General features: G+C 39.4%; 1 protein-coding gene across 2 annotated transcripts in view; it reads left to right on the plus strand.

Annotated features, from left to right (window-relative positions):
* Positions 1–14036, plus strand: part of EEFSEC (eukaryotic elongation factor, selenocysteine-tRNA specific) — a 197426-nt gene that overhangs the window by 76633 nt on the left and 106757 nt on the right. For both annotated transcript variants that reach the window (XM_063411299.1, XM_063411300.1), the window contains exon 6: positions 5108–5264. In XM_063411299.1, coding sequence (XP_063267369.1) covers positions 5108–5264 — 157 coding nt within the window. The remainder of the gene's footprint in view (positions 1–5107; positions 5265–14036) is intronic.

Below are 14036 nucleotides of genomic sequence, written 5' to 3' on the forward strand. Positions count from 1 at the left end.
CTCTTGTAATGTTTTATTAAATCAGGAAAGGTTATTCCTTCTCTTTCTCTGTATCTTTTCTAGTATTTAATATTCAGTGCTTTTACTTTCTCTGTCTTAAACTTTTCCTTAGTTCCCTCTCATACTAGTACCACTTTGTTTCCTCTTGTGTGTTTCTGTTCTGATCCACTTTTATTTTCCTACAGGTACATTAAAAGATGAGGGTTAGTTGCCCTCAAAATGTGTGTGATGGATTGTTTGAAAGGGTGTTCAGATGACGGTAATTGCTAAATTATCCGAAAAAGGAAAGTTGTTTAACAGGCTGGACAGTATAACTTGCTACCCTGCTCAAAGGGGCATCCTGGAGATGTTTTTTCCTTGGAATTAATACTATGGTTTGCACTGAATTCCAATACATAACGTGAACTGTGGTTTTGCAAACAGTCTAAAGCAGGTTAACTACTGAAGATACGAGGAGTGCGAGTTGGTTATTTTTTATGTGAACTTCTTGGTTTTTGCACAAGGATTATGTGCCAGAGATGAACATACTTCACCTATGGTTATAAAGCACTGTTTACTTTTTTTGTGCAAACACAAAAGCCAAGTGGGAAGGGATATTTCATAATATCTGTACTGTGTCCTCTGGTCTAAGCCATAAAACAAGAGTAACAGAGACTTTCCCTTTGAATTTGAAATCCTTTTCTAAGCTGCTAATCTAACCTAAGTGAGAGGGGGAGACTATACCAGGCAGAAAATTTCTCTTCTGGTTTTTTTTCCTATCCTGCCCCTTTTCTTTTTTAAATGTCTTTAAGTGAGTTTGATGCTGCACCTCTGCCCATAAATTTAAAAAAATATTATCGTAATGTAGGTCAGTGAACTGAAACGCCACTGTATACCATGGGGGATTGAAGTCAAAGAGGCAGCCCTCTCCCACTCCTACTAGGTCATATGACAATGTAAACAAGAAATGCAAGGAGCCTTCAGCTTTTTCTTGCCTTAATCCTATGTTTATGTAGCACTTAAACTGACTTTTGGGGTCGTCTGTGTCTGGCATTAAAGCTCTAAAGCTTTTTGAAGTTTCCCTGAAGTTAATAAAATTAGTCTGCCCTCGTTGCTAGGCCCCTTGCTGCTGCTTCAGAGCAGACTGTGTATCCCTTACTGTCTTTATGGCATTTGGCTTTGTAAGTTTATGATATTTTATACCAAAAAAAGAGTGTTTTAGAGGAAAGCAGAAAGCTCTTCCAAAAGGCTGTTCAGCTTATAGGCAAAGTGATTGCTGTTGTAGATGTTCTGAGAACTCAAAGTGGATTGACTTAAAATCCCATGATTGAGGTAAGTTGCTGGTAAAGTAATGAGAAGTGTTGAGTTTCAGTTAGAGAGAACAACATGCATTTCTTTGCCTTTTTACAAAGCAAAGCTAAACCAAAAATATGATTTTTCCTTTTATTTTTTTTAATACAATCTTTAAGTTGAGAAAAATAGCTTACCTTCATAGGAATTCTCTGCTATACTAATTTATTTTAATGCAAAGACTGATCCAGTTATCTTAGTTCCTGTCAAGACAGGCATTCTCTAGTTATTTTGTCTTTGTTAGTGATAAATTGATGATAGGCTCACTGGAGGGCATGGATAGCACAGGATGGGGTGTACAGTATTTAGTGAGCGAGACAGATACTTCGGGTCATAGAGGTTTTATTCCAAACAGCCAGTCAGGCAAGTCACTGATCACTTATTCAGTCAGCACCACCAAAGTGGTTTTGTTTCTAATGGCCTATAGAGATGCCCAAGGAATCATGGTGATACCTACAGAACGTATTGATTAGTTAAAGGAGGGATTTTTTTTGCCAAGTTGGGTTAAGAACTGGCTGCATGGCCAGGCCTAGAGAGTTGTGGTGAACGGTGCTGCATCCAGCTGATGGCCTGTTCCTGGTGGTGTCCCTCAGGGGTCTGTGCTTGGGTCAGCTCTGTTCAATATTTTTATTGATGATATGGATGAGGGTATTGAGTCTTAGAAAATTGGCAGGTGACACTAAGCTGGGAAGGTAGGAGGGCTCTGCAGAGAGACTGGAACAGTTGGATGGATGGGTAGAGCCCAGTAAAATGAAGTTTAATAACTGCAAAACAAAGTGCCAAGTCCTGCATCTTGGCCACAATAACCCCCTGCAATGCTATGCGCTGGGGACAGTATGGCCGGCAGAAAGGGACCTGGGGGTACTGGTCGATAGCCAACTGAACATGAGCCAGCAGTGTGCCCTGGTGGCCAAGGTGACCAATGGCATCCTGGCCTGGATCAGGAACAGCCAGCAGGCCCAGGGAACATTCTTGCCCTGTACTTGGCACTGGTGAGGTTGCTCCTCAAGTGCTGTGTCCAGTTCTGGGCCCCTCAGTTTAGGAAGGATGTTGAGATGCTTGAGTGCGTCCAGAGCAGGGCAACAAGGCTGGTGAATGGCTGAGGGAGCTGGGGTTGTTTGGCCTGGAGAAAAGGAGACTTGAGAGTGACCTTATCACTCTCTACAACTCCGTGAAAGGTGGCTGTAGTCAGGTGGAAATTGGACTCTTTCTCCAGGCAGCACTGACAGAACGAGAGGACACAGTCTTAAGCTGCACCAAGGGAAATACAGATTGGATATTAGGAAAACGTTTTTTTATGGAAAGAGTGCTAGAGTACCGGAATCATCTTTCCCAGGGCGGTGTTGGAGTCACCATCCCTGGATGTGTTTAAAAAAGACTGAATGTGGCACTTGGTGCCATGGTTTAGTTGAAGTAGTGTTAGGGCATGGGTTGGACTTCCAACCTAGTATTTCTGTGACCATTAGAGTGAAAAGAACAGTGCAGCTGGAGTCCTTGTTTACTCTCCTATCCTGAATGTGCAAGAGCAAGACCCTAAAAGAAGCACCTTTCTTTATAAAAGGTAAGAGTTTTTTAATTCCAAGGTGTTAAGTGAGTGTGGCAGAACTAAATGCTGATACATTTTGTTTCCGTTCTAATACTCAATTATAGGTTATCATTGCTGGTTTACTCTGATGCCTGTAACACTTGTTCACAGAAATCACTAGAGTTTCTTCTGACAGCCTTGCTGGGGAGACTCTAAACTGAACCATTCTAGCCTGATATGATTGCTCATCCTGTAATTCCATTTTTATTAAGTTAAAGATAACTTTTAAGTGCTCTTGAAAAAATAAAAGATGTTTCCAAAGATGGTGGCCTTTAAGGTTGGCTTCCTGTGCCATTTGAGGGATAATTGCAAAAATAACAGATACATTAGAGATCCTACCTAGAGCATATTGTACCATCTTTATTTCAAACACGGGGGGCAGAAACACTAGCCAGCAGTGGACAAGAGGGATGAACAGTTTTGAAATTCTTGTTTTAGGAATAAAAGATTTATAGGATTAAGTAACATTTTAGTTTTTCTAGCCACTGCAACTGGAAAAAAAATTAAGTTTTGATAATGTAAGTGCTTCTTCAGGTTGGAATGAACAGCTTCTTTTTCCCTAGTCTTCTGTTTCAGACCCAAAGAAAGGCAAGTGTTCCCAAAAGCTTCCCCCTCTACCTCCGCCTATTATCAGGGGCTCTGGGAAAAGACATTATTCAGTTTTACATCTAAGCCAGAATTTTGCTGAGCAGTGATACTGCCATCAGTGGTTCACAAGCTATTTTGAAGGAGTGGGAGAGGACAGACACAACAAAAAAACCATAAATGTGTTCTTTTGGGGAAAGATGACTTCAGGCAGTGAATGTTGTTGAGGCATCTGTGAATGTTTCTGCCTACAGCCTTGGCTGCACCCAGCCCAGAGCTGTCATCTCCATGTGACAGAAACAAGAAGAACTGTACTTATTTCTCATCCTGCATCTGGTCTGGGACAGGGAGGGGTCCTACCCATGCTCTCCAGTACTGCCACAGCCCTTTCAAGACTGCTTATAGGTCAGCAACTAAGCTCTGTTAAAATAAAAGAAAAATGAAATTTCTGATGCTAGATTTACTACCGTGCTGAGATTGGCATTAAAATGGAGGCATATATATGTAACAAAATTATAACAATCCTAGGGATTTGAGTCTGTATATGCATGATAGTTTATGGAGGAGGACATGTTGAAGGACATTATGAAGGACAGTTGCTTAATAAACTGACAATATTTTGAGTTCATTTAAACTGAGTAAAGGGGAGTATTCAGTGTTGCAATTCTTTACTGTTCTAAGTCACTTTGGTCCTTAGCTACACCTAACCCTTAAGTGTAGCTAAAAATGCTTCCTGAGGTATGACAAAGAGCTGCAACTTTTACCACAAGAAGTAATCTTGGAAAGATTTAAGTAATATCCCCATATTTATTTTGATAAATAAATATACTTTCTACATTTACCAAGTAGAGTAACTGCAGGCTGTTGGGTGTACAAGGGTATTCACACCTACAGGATTAGGCTCACTTGACTGCACCTTATACTTTGTAATGCCTAAGGGAGGGTTCTTTATCTTGCCTTACCCACCAACCTCTGGTTCCTGATAGCTTAATTAAGATTTCAACTTGGAATGGTTCTTCCCACTGGGTTACAAACCCTTAAATTAAAATTTGATACAGTGGTCATAAGGCTCTTGGTTTAACAAATCAATATGTATGTAAAGGTGAGTATTTAAAAGGCTCTATTTAGAAACTGTCATTGCTTTTGAAGTGTAGCTGTTGGAGTGCAGGTCTGGAGCTAAGAGAAAAAATGTTTATGTAGGTGATAATGTACTTAGCTGTAGAATAAGTGATGGAATAAACTTCTTGTCAGCATTGGTGCTTCAGTGATTTTTCATGGAAAGGTTTCAAAGCAGAAAAAAATATTTTAATTAACTGACCTTTACAGCATGTTCTGATGTAGGGTTTTTTTAATTCCTGTATTTTGATAGGGGAGGTAGAAGCAGAAATGTGGTAGTTCATGAAGTCTTCTATGGTTTTAGACACAAATTGCCTTAAAGTCAGCAGTTTAGATGACTCACCCAGAATTTTCCTCATTTGAGGGGGTAACTTGTTTGTCAGAAGTGGAGTGATAGAAGTTGCCCAACTTGGCATGTAACATGGATAATTTCTTGTCACTTTAGCTTGTAGAGTTATGAATCCCTATTTTTTTTTTTTTTTTTTTTTGCAGGTGATGGATGATTACAGTGTGATTGGTCGTTCGTTGTTTAAAAAGGAAACAAACATCCAGATTTTTGTGGGTCTCAAAGTGAAACTATCTACAGGAGAAGATGGAATAATAGATGGTGGTTTTGGACAAAGTGGTAAATTTAAAATCCGAATTCCAGGTAGGTGCTTAGCTGTTAACAAATACTAATCTGTGTTAAATGCAGAGGATCTTTACATATTGCAAGGTGAAGTGCTACTAGTAATCTCCTGAAGTTTTGAAATCAGCTCATATCCAGTTGGAGCAGGGATCTTGTGGGTGCTATACCTCTTCTAATTACATGATGGTGGCTGTGACAGTGTTAGACCAAGTGGCCTGAAGCCATATCCCCTGTGTCAACAAACTCAGGTCTCAAAGTTACTCTTGATAAGTGGCAGTAACACAGAATTCATGCTGTGCCCAGAGGTTTGTGGTACTCGCCTCTCTTAATGTATGTATGATTTGCACCAGAGCCCTTCTGAACAAATAAAAGAAAGCAAACCTGCAATATTTTTTACCTGTAGCTACTTATTAAATGTAGTATATTGGATGCAAGTACCTTAAATTGGCTCTGTTCTGCATGTTATTACCTAACTTGCCTTCAAGCAAAAACTGCTTGATAAATGGGGTTTTGGACATCTTGAGAGGATTTTTTTATTGCTTGTGTCTCCTGGTTTTATAATATTATATATGACTGTATTTTTCATCCTTGGTGAATTACAGGAAGGATTTATGCCTCCTTAGGTTAGAGCATGGGAAATGATGGGTGCTAGAGTTAAGTATCATTTACTGGGGTTCTTTTTCCTCCTTCTTTTAAGGCAGGAGAGTAGTTCTGAGCCTTTTCAAAAGGTGGTAATAGGTGTTGCATTTAACTCAGATTGCAGGATAAGATTTTAAGGATACCAGGCAGTACTTTAGTATTTCTGTTTTGTCTTCAGCCCACTAGCTAATCCCCCACCCTCTTAAGCAGATGAGCAAGATTACTTCTGTTGAACAAGTGGAGAAAAGAAATTATAATCTATGGCAGTAAACAGTCAACACAGCAACTGATCTTCAGAGAAAGGTGAAGTTTCCTGAGTCCTTGCAGAAGATGGACTATATTTCCATTTAATTTAGAGTGTGATGCAACTCCTCTAATTTTGAGAGTCTGCAAGTTTCCTTTCTTCTTCCTATTACAGGATAAGAATTTCTGACTATGTAAAATATCTCATGTGTTGTATCCTAGCTGTACTTGTAGTTTTGTCACCAAATGATAGATTTTGCAAATATGTCTGAGAGCCTAATTAGCAAGCACACTTCACATTTAAAGAAAAAGGCTGCACCAGATTCGTGTTTGCTTTTATTTTTCTGGTATAGAAAAGATTGTAGGGATTCACTGAGATAGCTTTAGGTAGGCAATGAAATGATGCATAGATGACCTTAGAGCTGAAAAGCTGAAGATCAAGAAGGTGTCTTGCTTAAAAATGTAATTATGTAACGTTCTTAGTAACTTTTCTCTCCTGGAGGCAAAAATCTGATGAACAAAAAGGACAGGAGAATGGCATTTATATTGCTACTTCTGCATTTTTGGATGGAGGAAATTGTTCTTCCTGGGACAGAGAGAAGCCTTATAAGGATTCTCTGGTACCCTTGTAGATTTAAGCAGGAACTGTAATTGTGAACCAGCAGTTACATTAGAAAAATTGTATATAGATTTAGATAATAGCAGTTTTGCTCTATCAATTGAGTTAGTGGGAAGAAATTATACCTTTCACCAAGGTGTTCATTATCTAATCTTGGTTACATTCATCAGATGTTTAACAGCAAACCTTGAAACAGGACCCTTTACGGTTTTTTCTTTCAATGAGAAGAAAATATAGCAGAATGCTAGAATTTAATACCTCTCTAAGGTAGGAAGAATAATACAACTTAGTTTGTATCACCGCGGGGCCTGACCAGAAATGAGACTCGGGAGACAGATCTTGGTGGACAGAGCATGCAGGGCAGGAAGACCACTTTATTTACAAAAACCCAGTTTTATACATTTCCTATGAGGCCCGTGGATTGGAGGATGGAATTCCCACCTCCCCACCAGATTGGCCAAGGAGGCTGTCATTCAACCTCCCCTTCTCCTTGAGAAGGAATTCATAACAAGGGCAGTGTTTACAAAACATGGTCCTGTGTTTATATTCACGAGCGCGAGAAACTGCACATTTCTCCTTTAATATGAACACTCGGCAAACCAGGAAAAAACCTCATGGCAACAAGTTTGCTTTGCTTTAGCCTGGGCCAAACTTGGGTGCTCTTGTTGTCTTGAAAGAAAAGGCAGGAAGTTAAATTACGTTTGACTGGGGGTATCAAGGAATGGGAAAGGAGCACAGAATTTGAAAGAGCCTAAAAACCTGTCCCTTTAAGAGTTCCAGAGATTTGTGTGTAGTGGGAGGGCCATTGCTGTGATACTGCTTGAGTCAACTGCAGTTCACATTCCTTTGTTAGATCAGTGCTGTTTTTTTAATGTGTCTGCATCCTGTTTGTGGGTTGGGTTTTTTTAATTTAATTGGTCAGACTTCTCTCTCCCTTACCTTCACCCCATTCTTCATACTTGCCTCCTCTCATACAGTGTCTTACATTTTTTTTGTGTAGACATATTCTTAAATTTTTCTGAGTTATTTTTCCGTGATTCATCCAGAAATGTATCAGGGAGTGGGAAGGAAGGGAAGGAAATGTCCAGATTGAAAACTGCCTTGTACTGCCTCAGTCTGGCAGGTCATCAGTCCTCTCGTATTTAAAACCAATCAACCTCTAGAACTGAGTTTGCTTGTTCAGCTAGTTGACCTGATGATAGCTGGTGGCTGGTTTTAGAAACAAACCTCTCCATGGCAGTAAAATTCAAGGAGATGTGTCAGAGATTTGTGTCCTGATTACTAAAGGTAATAATAGACCATGGCACATCTTAGGGTGTTGCATGGTCCCCCTGCTACCAACACCACCCACTCACATGAGCAAGTGTTGGGCTCCCCAAGTGTTCTTCCGTACTCACTTGGAAATGGCTTGTTTGCTATAGGTCAGCCTGGGAACATTGTCTAATGTAATCTGTGGGCTGAAACTTGGCAGACCACGACTGGGAATGGCAGAATGTGCATCTATTTCTTACTCTGGCACTGCTTGTGTACAGCAATAAGTCAGATACTTCTCTGTGGTCTTCTGCTGTGTGAAATGGGGATAATTACTATCCATTCTGGAAAAAAACCTCAAATAATGAAATTCCTGATTTAGATTTATTCCAGGTTCAGAGCATTAATATTTCTTGGAAAGATGTAATTATCTTTCTTCAGAGTACAAAAAGCACATCTAGAGTACAGCATGCAATTGGAAGTTCCTCAGTTGCTGAAAGATGTCAGTAGTTTGGAAAAAATTCAGGGAAGAGCAGCAAGAGTGCTGGAGAGGCTGAAGGAATTGATTTATGAGGGAAAGAAGATGAAAAGAATTGCAAGAAACTTGGCTAAATGATGTCTAAGTGAGAGACATCATTATACACAAGTATTTGAAGAACATAACGGAGAAGAATCCCTTAGGGTGGTCCAAGGAGGTGGAAGCAAAGCTAAATAACATGAAATAAAACAAAGTGTAAGTTGCCTATTGAGAGATTTTATTTAGCAGAGATGTCTTGTACTGCCAGATTATCTTTGCAGAGGAAGATGATGTATTCCAATTTGACAATACTTGTGTAGGTTGCCTGATGTTTGCTAGTGCAGGGTAAAACAGGCAGGCCGTAGGATGGTGGGTGGAAGTACAATTTATTTTTCATCTCACTTTTGGTTTTGTGTCCAGGCATGCTTTTATTGCTTGAATGACAAGGTATAACCTACTTTCTAGAATGTATTTGCTGGCACATCTGCTGTTCTGTAGGGCTTAGTTATGGAGCTGTTTGTGCTTTAACTGAAGGCAAATTTTCAAGCCCTGTTAATTGACAGGATGATGCTTCCTTTTGAGATTGGTTGCATGATCAAATGCATAAAAAGGAGGACATAATCTCTAAACTCACAAGATAATTTTGCATAGTTTAACAAGCTGCTTAAAAAGCAAATGGGATTTGAAAGACAAGCTACACTACATTTTAAAGTTATGCTTTGTGTGGATAAGGAAGCGAGCTACTGATGGGGCGCCGCTTACTGAGGTGGGTGATATGTGGCAGCTATTATAGTTGTAAACAGAACACTAAAGGGTAAATGAGTGAAAAGTATTGTTCAAGAACAAGTTAGGGGAGGCAGGAACTGTATGTTTAAGTGTCTTATTTTAAAGATAAAAACTAACAATTACAGTCTTTGGAAAATGCTTATTTCAACATACCTTGCACCAAGGAATGTTGTGCCAGTTGATCAGACATTGAGAAAATTCAGCAAATCATTTGTATAACCTAGTGGTTTTTATTTAACTGTCTCTCACCCAAGAACTGACCCTATAAAACTATGCTCGGTTTGCAAAATCACAATCTGTTGCTACGTATCTTGACATCTTCTAAAAGGTTGATTTTAGATATGCCATTTCTTTGGTTTTGGCTCGTTGCATTTGTCTTGTGCTTGATTATTGTACAATGTAGCAACTTCTTAAATCTAGTTGGAGCATGTGTGATATCTCAGGCATGGTTCACTTTCATTTCTATCTTTCTGTCAAATTTCTAGTGACATGTTCATCTTTCTGAGGCACTGCAATGTGACTGCCATCCTCCTCTTTTTGACTAAAACTTGCTGTACGTGACTTAGTTTGAGTTACCTTATTTCTTAATGCAAAAGAAGCAGTGCATATCTAACACTCCTAAGAGCTGAACACATTTCTGAATTGAGTAAATTTAAATATAATAAAAGACACTTCCCATAAGAAGAGATAAAAATGAGAGTATTGTAGTATAAGCTTTGTGGCTTCTCTGTTCTTTTTAGCCATACAGCATAACAGGAGTTTTAAGTTTCTTAAAACAGGTGAAAACAAACTGGTTTATCACCAGCTTTTGTTGCCAGTAACTTTTTGCTTTGCGTTTTCGAGAACAAGTCCATTTCACTGTTTCCACTGTTTCCACTGCTTGTCTCATGGTAAGAGAGATTGAATGTGCCATAAAAGTCTGTTCTGAAGTAACAGCACAAATCTTCTCCCTAGCCCCGGACACCTATCCCAGTACCTCTGGGATCCTGCAGTATTGGTATAACGTGACATGAAGTGGTCAGAATTCAGCAAACTGTCTCATTCTTGAGAATTCCTTGTGTTCTTACACGTGAAATTAAAGGTAGAAATGCAGAATATGTTTTCCCCTTGGTATATTGTGGATTTGGTACATCTTTGGTGTTTTTATATTTGGCCACTTCTTTCATTGGATGAGATCCCACACTGTCTTGCAAAGTACTTAATGACATAGCGAGAGAGCTGTGGTGTAACAGCTGTACATGAACATCACTACTCTGAATGATTTCAATTCCAGTTAAAAACTGAGGGTTTAAAAGTGGAATTCAATTCTTTTTCAGTATTTTTTAGCATTCCACTTAAACAAGGAAGGTGACTAGAGGTTAAATAGCATGAGAGAAATATTAAAGTTATGTGAAGATTGAAAAATACAGCAGTGGAATAATTTGTGTATCACATTGTCTTCTGTAGCCTCCTCCTTAAGAGCTATCTTAATTGTATTCTTTTTTTATATTTGATTTTTTTTCCCATTATTATTCATGGCACATGGCGCTTTGTTCAGGTAGGTCTCAACACACCAATATAGCTGGCATTTGTGGAATAGTACTTTCAGGGTGTTAGGTTTTTCTTAACTGTAGGAGACAAGCTTTAAATGACTGAAGATAAATTTCATTCCCAACTCTGATTTGGAGGGCACTCCTTACTGACATCAGTAGGAATGGGGTAGCCTAAAGCTTTTCATTACCCTGAGAATAGTTAAACATCCTGTCACTAAGCAGCATACTTTTTTTGTGGGAGATCTTGGCATTTGGAATTCTTTGCTTGTGTTGCATTAGATTAGGATAATCTCTTAGGTGAAATGGAATTTAGGCACATTTAATGTCCTTGTTTTCCCAGCCTGGCTTCTGTTTTAATAAATGAAAATAAAAAATTGTTGGCTGCAAGGGTCTGGTGGGTTGCCATCCCTGTCAGTATCAGGTGAGGCTGAGCAGGATTTCAGTCGAGGAAAAACAAAAGCCCAAGGGCAATGAAATCTGTGTAGCTGTGTTTTATTTAAAAGCTGGGGATTAGCTCTGCTTGTTCTTTCACAGTCTCTTTCCCCCTACCCTCTAAACCAAACAAAACTTAAAATCCTTAAGGGGTACTTCAGCCATAAATCTCCTTCTCTCCTTTTTGTGAAAGTTGGCTGGTGTAGTATGGACAGAGGCTGGGAGAGGATTGTTGGCAGGGAGGCATCACTTCCTTGTATGATCCCCTCTTGAGCAGATTAAACTGTAGTGATGTGGAAGTCCTGATGATCACATAGGAACTAAGAATTTGTACTGCATTTACACAAAAAGGTTGGCCTGGAGCAGTCAAGCCTACTTTCGAGCAGTGGCATCGTGTGAGCCCATATTGACCTTTGAAGCTGAATAACCCAATTTATTGACCTTAGATTGTTCTTGTGGAATCAAAGTCAAAATTTGTGTACATTCCTTCTGAATGAAAACAGAAGTCAATGAAATGTTAACTTACAACTGCCTGTCTGCCTCATTCGTGATAGGATTGGGGGATCCTGGTCTTGTCTGCAGTGACAGAATTGCGGGATGGAATCTCTGAACTGAGAGCTCTGAAGGGGGAATGTATTGATAGTAAGATTGGTTTCACAGGCAGTAGGTCATTGCACACTAGAGCAGATGCTGTTCCCAGGGGAGGTTATGAATCTTTGGATTTGAAGTTTCCATTGGAGTGTCTGTCCAACAGGTTGGTTTTTTGGGATCAAGCAGACACGGATTATGGAATTATCAGGCATCGGGTGATGTTAGCAGCATTTGAGTGTGTCTGCGAGAAAAGAGTGCAGCTCCTGTGTGAGTCCTTGTGTTGGGTACAGTATGGGCTACATAGTGATCCTCTGGATCATTGAAAAGAGTGAGAGGGAATTTTTTTAAATTTTATCTTTTCTTTTACTGACACCCACCCTTTCTATTCTTGTGCAAGAGGACCTTAATGGAACTGTCACTAGTGCAACAGAAGGAACATTGGTGGTTCTGTACCACATGATGTAACTGCAGTGTTTCTTTCCTACAGACCACATCACACTGGTGACCATCACAACTCCCCTCAAGGGCAGGGCTATTGAATGGCCTTCAGGAAGAAGTGCTGTTGTTCTCTGACCAGTACTGCCATGGCAGTAAAGAGTAGTGTGTACTGAACCCTTTTTGCTCCCCTGAGTAGCAAAGCAACTCACACTTACACAAAGTGTGAGCTCAGCTCCAAAGCAAACTGAGCTTTCGCTCTGGGCTTTGCTGCCTGTTCAGTTTGTGTTTAGTTTATTTCTGTACAACTCACAAGAGCGTGTTTTTCTGAGCTTACTGTTTGTATGTGGAAAGTATTAAGGATGTAGGTGTTGCCTCAACCTATAAAGATAATTACCTTGAAAAGACAAGGTGGTGAAGTGTAAGCATATAGAACTTCAGATATAAAAAAGGATATTTTAATTAGTTCTTCATTGTGAGAGGCATTATGATACCAGGTCTAATTGAGTCATTGCATTCCCCATGCTGACACACGCAAGGAAAACTTTGCTAGTGATGCTTTGTAATTGACCTGTTGTCGTGTACGGAGGGATTTTTTCTCCTCAATGAGTAATCAACTCCTGTATTTTTTGCATTTCACTGGAGTCCTGCTGTAAATATGAAATGAATTATTTGTACCATTTATGGAAAAAAATCCTATTAATAAAAAAAAAATAATTCCCGCAGATGGGATTTGTTTGACCATAAGGTATCTTAACTTCTACAGATTCTACCACTTGGGAAAGAAAATAAAAACCTGCAACCCACAACCAAAAGAAACCCCACTTAGTAATCACATGCATACATTTTCTTTTCTTAATATTTGTTTCCAGTCTCCATTGAGCCTCCTTTCACTTTGACTAAGTTTTTGCTAATACTCTCACCTCTCTCTTGCTTCTGTTTTTTATTCATCTGCTATGCATCTCCTGCCCATCTTTCTTGGTCTCTGAAGCTGGATGCCAGTAACAGCTTGGTTTGCCCTCAAATATTTCTACCAGCATTTTCAGGCTTCTGTAGGGATCTGCAAGGTAGGGGTGATTTTTTTGACCTGGGGATGTTCTTGTGCTGCAATATTGTGAGCTCTTGAAAGGAAGGGCTGAAGGGAAAATCCAGTCTAGCTCTGTGCCTGAGATTGCCCTCTGCAAATGGAGATCACTGGGAATTGAGCTCCCAAACAGTATGCTTTAAGTGCATTCTAATTAAGTTTCCTTTTTTGCCTCCAAGAACAGCAATTGTTTTACTAGTTATCCTGAAGTTAAGTTTCAAATCCCTGTTGCAAAATGGAAAGATGCTCTAGTAGAATTTATCTTAATTTGAAGATAAAATCGGGATCTGATAGTGTGGGAAGAGCTTGGGAGACAACTGTGGGTTTTTACAAGTATTTTTGAAACTGCACAGTTGTTGTTTCAGTTGCAAGTGACATTGGTAGTCAGCTGTCCAAAGTACTCATGATAGTAAGCCCACAAAGAATGATTTTCCTTTCATTAAAAGAAAAAAAAATCTGTAAAGATTGTTTCTTTTTTTGGATAAACTCAGGTCATATATAAGATTCTCCTAAGCTACAAAAGCTAGATACATAATTTAAACAAACTGAGATTTGCACTCAGTTGCATGTTTTTAGCATCTGGGATAAAGAGGTGTACTTATCTTGAGATTGGTGGTAAAACTGAGAGCTGGAAATGCTGCTGTATATAATAACCTTACTTCTG

Source organism: Prinia subflava, chromosome 14, assembly GCF_021018805.1.
Source record: "Prinia subflava isolate CZ2003 ecotype Zambia chromosome 14, Cam_Psub_1.2, whole genome shotgun sequence".
Taxonomy (NCBI): domain Eukaryota; kingdom Metazoa; phylum Chordata; class Aves; order Passeriformes; family Cisticolidae; genus Prinia; species Prinia subflava.